The 9,804-nt window shown below is 59.2% G+C and overlaps 1 protein-coding gene across 1 annotated transcript in view; it reads left to right on the top strand.

Annotated features, from left to right (window-relative positions):
• Positions 1–5,066: 5,066 nt before the first annotated feature.
• ANO1 (anoctamin 1) overlaps positions 5,067–9,804 on the top strand; it is a 146,577-nt gene continuing 141,839 nt past the window's right edge. The window contains exon 1 of the mRNA XM_059709794.1: positions 5,067–5,199. Coding sequence (XP_059565777.1) covers positions 5,166–5,199 — 34 coding nt within the window. The 5' untranslated portion in view covers positions 5,067–5,165. The remainder of the gene's footprint in view (positions 5,200–9,804) is intronic.

Here is a 9,804-nt window from a genome sequence, read left to right as displayed (position 1 = left end):
CTAATGCATGAGCTCCCGGAGAAGAGTCTGAAGGCTGTGGGACGGGGCATTCCTGGACGCTGGCATCACCACCGAGGACCGGGCAGGGCTGCAGGCACGGCTGTCACCGGGCGACACAGCGGCCTACTTGGAGGGCGGCCAGCTCCGGCCACCTCTGACTCTCTTGGGACGGCTTGGGGGGATGAAGACGGGGGCTCCCGTGTGGAAGGCACCTCTGTCCTTCCCAGTCGGTCCCCTTTGTCCTCACCACGGCCCTGCCAGGGGCCAGCGACAGCTGACTGCTCACCACGTGTCACCGGCCGCTGCTCTGAGCACAGACTCCTCTGATGCGCAGCCGCCCCAGGAAGGAGGGCACCTTATCATGAACCCTTCTTTACAGATGGGCAAACTGAGGCAGGAGGAGTCAGTGATGGAGCCAGGATCTGGCCAGGCTGCCTGAAGACCAAGGCAGCACTCGGGACGATGGCACCTGGTCCTGGACATCACGGCCCCCAGCTTGCAGGTGAGGGCACTAAGGCCTCAAGGACAAGAGTCCAGCAAAGGTGGCCAGGCCTGCCGGCTTCTCCCCGGCACACAGCCTCCCAGGAGACCCCAGCACCCAGCACAGAACCCGGAGCTCAGACATGCACTGAGAACAAGTGCCCCACACCCACCAAAATCCAGGGAGCGCAGCAACCCCAAATAAGGCCTCCCATGCGCCCCCCGGAGCGGCCGGAGGGGGGAACTCAGAATATGTCTTAGAAGGGGAAGAACGCCACCCTTCTCTTTTCCCCAGGGCTCTGGTTATAAGACAGCTGTGATCCTATCTCTAGGCCCAAACAAAAGCGCCCAACGGGTCGCCCGCCAGCCCCTGCCGCTCCAGGCATTCTTGCCGACAACTCAAAATAACTGCATAATGTGTCGTAAAATGATAAGTGGGGTTCAAGTTTAATGGGCAGAACAAAATCCACTATTCTTAGTCATTGGAAGGATTTTTGGAGGAGGAACAGCTCTCAGATCAGATGTTCACATCACGCCTGCCCCCTCCCACCCCCAATCACCACACACACACACACTGAATTGTTTAATGACTGGAATGTTTTAAACTTTCCAAAGAGATGTTTCTGGAGACCCAGCCTCCTCTCCTCACCCAGAAGGAGCCCAGCCTGGCCAGGGGGTGGTCTTGCCCCCCCCCCCCCAGCCCAGACACCCACAGGGTCTTGGTGCTGAGACCAGCCTTGGAGACCCGAGTCCAGGTCCTCATGATTCCTGCCAAGTTGCTTAATTTCTTCAGATGTCAGCTTTCTCACCAGCCAAATGGGTCAGATGGGCCTAAACATCGGATGAGAAAATGAGGTCTGTGGAAGGGCCGGGCCCGTTGGGAAGCTCTCGGAAAACCACAGTCCACCACCTTTGCCTTCACCAGGGCCACCTCGCTGGTTTCCGGATGCAGAGGCCAGCGGAGCAGGTGTCTGTGCTAGGATCCCCCCATGGGGCTGTCTCTGGCTGCTCAGCCCGCCAGGCCCTGCACCAGCCGGTCTTAAGGCTTCTCACCTGTCTGGGCGTGACAATGTCCCATCACATCTCCACTCCCCAGATGAGGACGCCTGGTGTCCAGGAAGTACGTCTTGCCCAAGGGATGGCCCCTTGAGCTACGGGGGACCCCAGCAGGCCAGGGACAGGTAGCGGGCCATCCAGGCAGCTCTGTGTAGGAACCAGGATTGTCCAGTAGGCGGGGAGCTGGGGCAAGAGGTCAGGGCTGGGCACTGGAGCAGCCAGCATGACCTGGAGGGCTGCTCAAGACCCTGCCACCTGATTCCCCAGAACTTGCCTGAAAAATGCCCTCTGATGCCAGCCTGGCCCTGCCCCCACCCCCACCCCCACCCCCAGTGTGTGCACCTGGGCTTCCTGCCCACTCTGGGCCACCAGTGAGTCACGACCCTTTGCATTTTCTCTTCGTTTCCTTGTGACTCAGTGTCCGGTCCAGCCCAGATCACCCCTTGGAGGGAACGCCCGGGCATGGAGAGTGGTGACTGAGCAGATGACCTCTGGGTCTGTCCCCTTTCCCATGGAAGCCAGCCTCCCGCAGGTGGGTAGGAGGAGCCCTCCGTCCCTGGACCGTGGGGCTCAGGCCGCTGGCTCTGCAGCGGGATTTCCACGGGGCTGCCTCTGGGAGGAAAGGGGTGTCCTCTGCGTGGCTGTCACGGGGCTCGGGTTCAAGCCCCAGGACGCCGGCCATCCTCCCCTCCGACAGAAGCTGAGCGGCCTGTGGTCCACCCTCCTCCGTGAGCCCGGAGCCGCCCTCACTCACGGTGAGAATGTGTGGCGGGTGCTGAGCCCCGAGCCTGGCACCCCAGTGACCGCGGCCGCAGTGGATGCCTCGCTCTGCTTTCCCTGCCAGGGTTGGGTGCCTTCCCAGATACCCCTGGACTCTGGGGGTGCCTGCCACTCCTCAATCCCACTCTGCTTCCAGACGATTGTTTAAAAACCCCGTGAGCGCCACACAAACCGCAAAGACACAGGAGGTTCTTCCCACACCGGGTCCCTGCACCAGGCACCCCGCCTACTGCAAAGGCCGCCAGGGGCCCCGGATTTGAGGGTGACACCCCTGACTCAGGCAGCACCCCGGCACAAGCTTCCTGTCAGCGCCAGACCCCAGGGGGCTGCCTCCGAACGGGGGACCTGGAGCCCCGCAGGGTCCGCCGAGGCAGCCCCCACATTCCGCTGCCTGGCCCTTTCTCGCGTAGTCGAAGGCAACGAGGCCTCCGCAAGTGAGGACAGGGCTCCGTGACCGAATAAGGCGATATTACATTTCACTGTTTATGTGCCCGAGGGGCACCCGGGAAGCGGGGTTCTCGCCGTCTCTCCGTTCCCAACACCCATAACTCTGCCCACAGCCAGTTACCACGTCCTTACAGAAACAACCATCTGTCACGTTTCAAATACAAACCCAAGAGGTGACCCCGTCTCGCCTCCACGCACCCTGGTGCTGGCAGAACCCGGCTTTAAACGTCCACACGCGTGATTTAAAGGGCAGGGCCCGAGCGAAAACACAGGCGCCTCCGACAGGGCAGACCTCGCGCTCTATCTGGGAGGTGCCTTGCTCTGCCCTGAGAATTTATCTCAGACTTTCTTTTGCAAAAAAGACCGTTGCTGCAGCTAAGAACTGTGGGTGACCTTCCTTTCCCGACAGTATTTATAAAACGACATGTACCGTTGCCAGGGCCGAGTCTTAGTAATTGGTGTTAATAAGACAAGTGTAAATGTTGGAAACCCATTAGGAGGCTTTACACGCCAAACAAAGCCTCAACTTGCTGGCATCTGCACCCTGCGTGCGGACAACCCACCCTGCAGCTAAGAAGACGCCGACCTGGGGATTTGGCTGGCACGGCCCTGCCGAAGTGGGCCCGTTTAAAGCCCGGGATGAGGGCACGAATCCTACAAGGCGGCCAACAGGACAGCATCAGCCTCACCTTCGAGATGGAATTCTCTCCCCACGGCACCCTTTGCATCGCCCCAGGCACCGCTTGACTCAGGAACCAGCTACTTTCATCTCCACTCTCTGCCCCAAGGAATCCTTTCTGGGCATCTAGGTGCTCAGGACATGTTTCCCGGAGGGGAGAACGAGTAACCAATGAGTGAGTGAATAAATGAACGAGTGAATAAATGAACCAGTGAGTGAATGAATGAGTGAGTGAGGGAAGGACTAAGTGAATGGCTGATTAAGTGAATGAATGAACGAGTGCAACACATCACTGCATCCCTCCAATGGCAGCCTCTGACGCACCTCCCGTGGCTCCCCGAGGTCATGCAGGCTGGGTCTGCAGTGGCCGAGGGACCCAGGACCAGCTTTAGAATGAAGCGCTTGAGCCCGGAGTTGATTTCTGGGGAGGCCCACAGTTATCGGTCCTCAGCCTTTCTGCCCTGCCACCCCCCAAAGTCCCCTGCCCCTCGGAGCCTCCCCAACCCACCAGGGAAGGTCTCCCACATTCCCTCACCCAGCCACCACCCTTGTCCGCATCCTCACGCCCCTCCCCCACGCAGGAGAGCAACACGAGTGAGTGCCAAGCAGCCGCGCTGTCACCACGGGCAGGGCTCTGCTGTCATCTGTGCCGGTGGAGGCATGTCAGGCAGCTCGGCTGGCCTGGAGCCCACGTGGACCGGGCCCCGCGGCCACTCCCAGGACTGCTGCTGTCAAACCCGCCCCCGCAAAGGAAGTGCGGTTCACCTTCCCAGATGACGCATATCTCGGGGCCCGAACGCATCTTTGTTTGAAAGCACGTCGTTGGGAATGAGACCCACCTGCCCTGTGGCTTTGGCCAAGTCACCTGACATAGCCGTTCATCCAATGCCCGCCGCGTGCTGCCGCACCAGTGAGCAGAGCGGGCAGGGCCCATGGCCTGGAGACAACCCGGTGACATGAGAAGCAGCAGCATTTATGGAGCACCTACGGTGTGCTCAGAGACCTGTGCTCAGCGGGGTTTCTGCATTTCCCCCACATTTAGCCTGCAAACAACTGCAGCTCCTCTCTCAGCGGAGAAAACAGACCCCAGGAGAAGCAACGATTCACTCCTTTCCTGCCTTTCTGTTCACCAGCCCTGTCTGGGCAGTGACCCGCCTGGGCCTCACCCCCATCACCCGTGACAGGGAGACACACAAGCCTTCGTTTGCAGGGTTGGTGAGAATATTCAAGGAGATAACGTCCGGCCAGTGGCTGGCACAGCGTAGGGAACAGAAGAGGCGCTTAGGAAAGGGCAGCAGGGTGATCTGAGGGGCCTCAGTGCGGGCTGTGAAATGGGACCCCTCTCCTTCATCGGCCCCGCCCTCTCAGAGCTGAAGCCCTGCGGATAGTGGAGGAGGGGTCCTGGGCCCTCACCCTCCCCTTCCGCAGGCAACCGGCTGAGCTGAGCCCTGATTGGGTGGGTGGCTCAGACCGCGGTTAAGGCTGGCAGATGCCACGCGGGATCCTGGGGAGGTGTCTGAGCTGCGCGTTAATGATTACCTCACGTGCAGCACCTGGCCGTGAGCCCTCTCGCCCTCTGACTCATTTTGCAAACTCCGCTCGCCCTCAGGAGTGGCCTCTGCCACCTTGCCCAAGATTCCGACACAGGTGAAGTGCAGCCCTGGTGTCTGACCCGCCGCAGGAACCCGGCGCCACCGGAGGCCAGGACGCGGGAGGTGTCCCAATGGAGGAGACGGTGCTGGATCCTCTGCTGGCAAGTAAGGAGCAGGCGGGGTCCACGGGGTGGGGGCCAGGGGAGCGCCGCTCGCCGCCAGCCAGCCCAGGCTGCCCTCTGTGACCCTGGGAGGTGCTGGGAGGACCCAGGGAACTCGGCTTCCAGTGGTGCCCAGACCAGCCCACGGGGAAAGCGCCCCAGGGTGGGCAGGCCCGTCAGTGGGTGCGTTAATGTAAGGCGCCTCCTAGATCCCAGCCCCAGGCTTCTTACCCTCGGTGCTGTTGACGTGCGGGGCTGGGCCGTTCTTGTCCTGCGGGCCATTCTGTGCACTCTGGGGGTTTAGCAGCAAACCTGGACTACTGGGGGCCAATGGTACCCGGCCCTCTGCTGTCACAACCCCAGCATGTGCCCAGACATTCCCAATGTCCCTTGAAGGCAAAAGCCACATCCCCCCATTGAGAAGCGCCGTTCTGCCTGTGTTGAGCGCTGAGTGCACCAGGCGTCCGGGGGAGCCTTCCACCAATGATGCCTTTGAGCCTTGCGGGGCCCTATGAGTCGGCCCCGATGCCAGGGCTTTTTTGAGGCCAGACCCTGCGCTAAGCCCCACCCGGAGGCGGTGGCTTTAACCCCCTGTACCTTGTTTTACTCATTGGTACAATGAGGCTGATACTAGGGCCCACCACAAAGGACTCTGGTGGGAAACACGTGAGTTGTGTTAAGGGCTCTATGCACCGGCCTGGCACCTGTTACTGCTGTTATGATCCCATTTCGCGTAAGGGTAAGGCTGAGGCCCAGAGAGAAGGAGTCACACCTGCTCCTCACCTGCCAGCTGGTAGCGTCGGGGCTGTGAGTGACGGCCTCTCTCCTGAGCTTCCTCTTGTAAGCACTGAGCCGCCCTGTGCCTGAGCCTCTTCTGGTGACTGTGGGCTGAAGGGAAATGGGCTTGACAGGAGGCTTCAGAGCGGGGCCTGGTCCCAGCCCGCCCTCCTCCACTGTGAGGCCTGGGCAGCTCGCTCCCCGGCTCCAGGCCTCGGCCTCGGCCTCCGGCCCCCAGCACCACAGCAGATCCTGCTCCGAGCAGCCCAGTGAGTGGTTCTGGTCCACCTGACTGGGTGGGCGGGGCCTCTCCCATGCCCGCCAGGTGGACGAGGACCATGAGGCTCAGGGAGAACAACTTGCCCTGGTCTCCCAGCTGGTAGCTTCCTGCTTCCCGTCCTTCCTGAGGGGACTCTGTTCGGAAAGACGGGCACTCTGAGGGTCTTCCTGGCATCAGGGGCCAGCTGGGATGCTTTGGGGCAGGGCAGAGGGCATTTCTGGAAACAGAGCCTTGCTCCTGTCTCATGGGAATTTAGCCACCAAGTCCAAGACTTGGGTCGGTCTGACCAGCCCCACCCTCCATCCTTTGATGCGTGAATGAATGAATGACGTCACTCCATCACTCCATCTATGATTGAATGAATGAATGAATGAATAAATGAGGAGGCCTTGCCCCCCAAAGAGAATTCCAAGACATGAGCTGGGGTGTCCTCTCCTGTAGGACAGAGTGGGTAGGAGGTGGTTCTCAGTGGCCCCCACTCTGTGCTCCCCCCTCAAAGGTCAGAGGTCAGAGTCTATGGGGCAGCTGCCTTCCCAGAGATTTCCTTGCCAAAGCTGCAACACCCCCATGGATGACCCTCTGTCTCTGGGGCCCTCTGACCTCCTTTGGGAGACAAGTTCCAAGGGCAGAGGGGGACAGAGTGAGGATTTGCAAAAATGAATGAATTAGCTGGAAAAGAACTAATTTTTATTTTTGGTTTGTTCTGAAAGCGCCTGAGAGTCAAGACAGAGGAAGGAGGAATTCGAATTGAGCAATCAAATGTTTACAGAGGAGCCCTCAAATAGCAACAAAGTTTTGCCAAACTTTTGAGATCCCTACACTGAGATTGTCCGAGAGCCCACTTCCTCCGCGGTGGCCCTCGGCCGATCAGCCCGAGGTGTGGTGGCATCGTCTGTCATTGTCATCAATCAGCCAGCCTGATGCGCATGGTGCGGGGAGGGGAGCTAGGAATTCTGGGACGTGCGGTCTTCACCACCTGAGCTGTTTCATGGAGAGGGTGGAGGAAGGCAGGGCAGAGGTGCCGCTGGGGTCCTTTCAGGGCAGGGCTGGATGCAGCGTTCGCACCGTCGGCGTCGGGAGGGAATACACAGGCACAGACATCTCCAGGTTCAGACACCAGCATCCACCTCTCCCGGGGGCACTTCCTCGGTGGGAGTTCTGCCCAGGAGCCGCAGAGTGCGTGACACTCCTATACTAACTGGACAGCCCATGGACTTCTGACCTGGCCTTAAGTGCCTTCCTTCCGGCAGCACAGGGCTGTAACTGGAGGGCGTCCCCTGGAAAGATCCCTTGTTACCCTGTTGGAAGGCGCATCCTTCAGTCTCCATTCCTTTGTCACTAAGCTGTAGGTGATCAAGAGTCCTTGATTATAATGCCTGCCTCTCCAAAGGGAAACAGTGAGGCATGTATCAGTCAATCACACCCTAGTATAAATAAGGTTAGCATGAGCCTCTTCTGGTGACTGTGGGCTGAATGGAAATGGGCTTGACCACAGGATGCTGGACAGTCATGGGACAGCACTGGGGTGCAGGGACCATGAGGGGGTCCCGGTCAAGGGATGGGGATACACAGCTAGCAGTGAGAAGCCGCTCTCCTCCTCCAGCTGTCGCCTGAGATTCAGGCTTCCCTTTCAGGGCCGTGTGTGATGACTTCCTCCCAGGGTGGAGGCTGGAAAGGGCGATAGAGACCCAGGCTCTGGTCTGAGGCAGGACTAGGTCCCTGTGCTGGGACTGCCCAGCTGCTGTGACCTGGAGCAAAGCAACCTCTCGCTCAGCTGCTTCTTCTGCACAAGGGGTCTGTCCCCAGCACGGAGGACCCTGCACAGGGCAGTGTCCCCTGCGGGTGCTCACGGCTGCCATGGGAGCTGGCAGGGCCTCTCTCTGGCTGTTGCCACCATTTCCTGTGCAGAAGGAGGCCCTAAGTATCCGACTCCACATAGAACCTGGCCTCTCTTCGCCCAGAGGACACGTGTGAAATGCCGCTGTGGGCTCTCAAGGTCAGGAGAGGAGGCAGCTGGGAGCTTCCAGTGACCCCGTGGCAGGAACGTGGCGGGATGAATGCTGTGTCTCTCAGCGGGCAGAGCAGGGTCCTTTGGAGGAGGAGGGAAATGCGGACAGATAGGAAGAGGGGGGAACATCTCACCCCCGAGGGGAACCCGGGATGGGTGACGCGACACATCAGAAGCTCGGCCAGAGCTCGACGGGCCCGTGCACCCAACTGTCCCAGAGGCTGACCCTCTGGGAAGTGTTTCCCCGGAGCCTTGAGATCGTACGCACACCCGCGTTTCCTCAGGGAGGGTGTGGCAAGCTGGCTGACAGTGGCCATGGCCTTCAATGTGTCACCAGCCTCATGACTCGTCCTCGTGTGAACGTGCTGTTGGGAAGTGTTCTCCAGGCCTCGGTCTGGGCCCGCATGCTGGGAGCAGGGGCTGTTTGCTCCAGCAACTGCTTCACACAGGTCTGAAGTGAAATCCTATATAATAAAAGGCTAATATGCAAATTGTGCCTTCAATCAGAAGTTCAACAGGGAGTTCAACCAGGAGTTCGAACAGGGGGTGGGGCTGGCTGGCCAACAGCCTGCAGCCCCTCCCCCCTGGCCACTCCTACCCCTGATCGTGTCCCCCCCACCCCCCCAATCAGGGGGTGGGGGCAGCCGGCCAATGGCCCACAGCCCTTGCCCCCAGCCGGCCCAGCCTGATCAGACCCGATTGGGATGAGCTGGCCAGACCCCACCTGTGCACGAATTTGTGCACCGGGCCTCTAGTGTTTCTATAAGAGAACTCTGTGACTTCTGGGGCTGTTCCTTCATCTCTGTCATCGTGAGGGAGTTAAACAGCCGTATTTCAGAGGAGACCCAGGGAAGGCCTGTGTTGGTTCAGCAGCAAGGGGCAAAAAAAGCCACCTTTAAAGAGGTGGAAGTAAGTTTCTCTCCTATAAGAGAAATCCAGAGGTGGGTGTTTCAGGATTCCAGGGATGGTAGAAGGCTTCACAAAGTCATCAGAGACGCAGGGCCCTTCTCTCAGATTGCTCTGTCATGTTCAGCAAAGGCATCGACCTCATGGCCCCATACAGCTGCCTGAGCTCAAGCCATCACATACGCATTCCAGCACAGGAAAGAGAGAAGGCAGAGGCGGCACTCCCCCTCCCTGGAAGTTGCCCACACACTTTCACTCATTTCCACTGGCCTGAACTTAGTCCCATGGCCACACCGAGGTGCAAGGGCCGTCAGGAATGCAATGTTTGTTCTGGGTAGTCACATGCAGCTAAAAACTAGGTGTTCTTTTGCTAAGAAAAAAAGCAAAGAATAAATATTGGAGGAAGGGGGTGCAGCAACTGGCAGTCTGTGGCAGGGTCTCAGGGCAATTTCTCATCCTGGTCCTGGCAAGCCATTGATTAACCAGGAACCTGGGTTTCTCCTCCTCCCTCTGAGCCTTGGTCTCTCATCTCTAAAATGGGACGACTGGTCCCCACAGTTTCCGCTTTGGATAAATGACTCCCTTGAAAAGAAAACTGCAGGCGCGCTCAGAGAAACCGCCGGGGTATTTACTAGTAA

Source organism: Myotis daubentonii, chromosome 9, assembly GCF_963259705.1.
Source record: "Myotis daubentonii chromosome 9, mMyoDau2.1, whole genome shotgun sequence".
Lineage (NCBI taxonomy): Eukaryota > Metazoa > Chordata > Mammalia > Chiroptera > Vespertilionidae > Myotis > Myotis daubentonii.
This window is presented reverse-complemented; position numbering and strand designations above follow the sequence as displayed.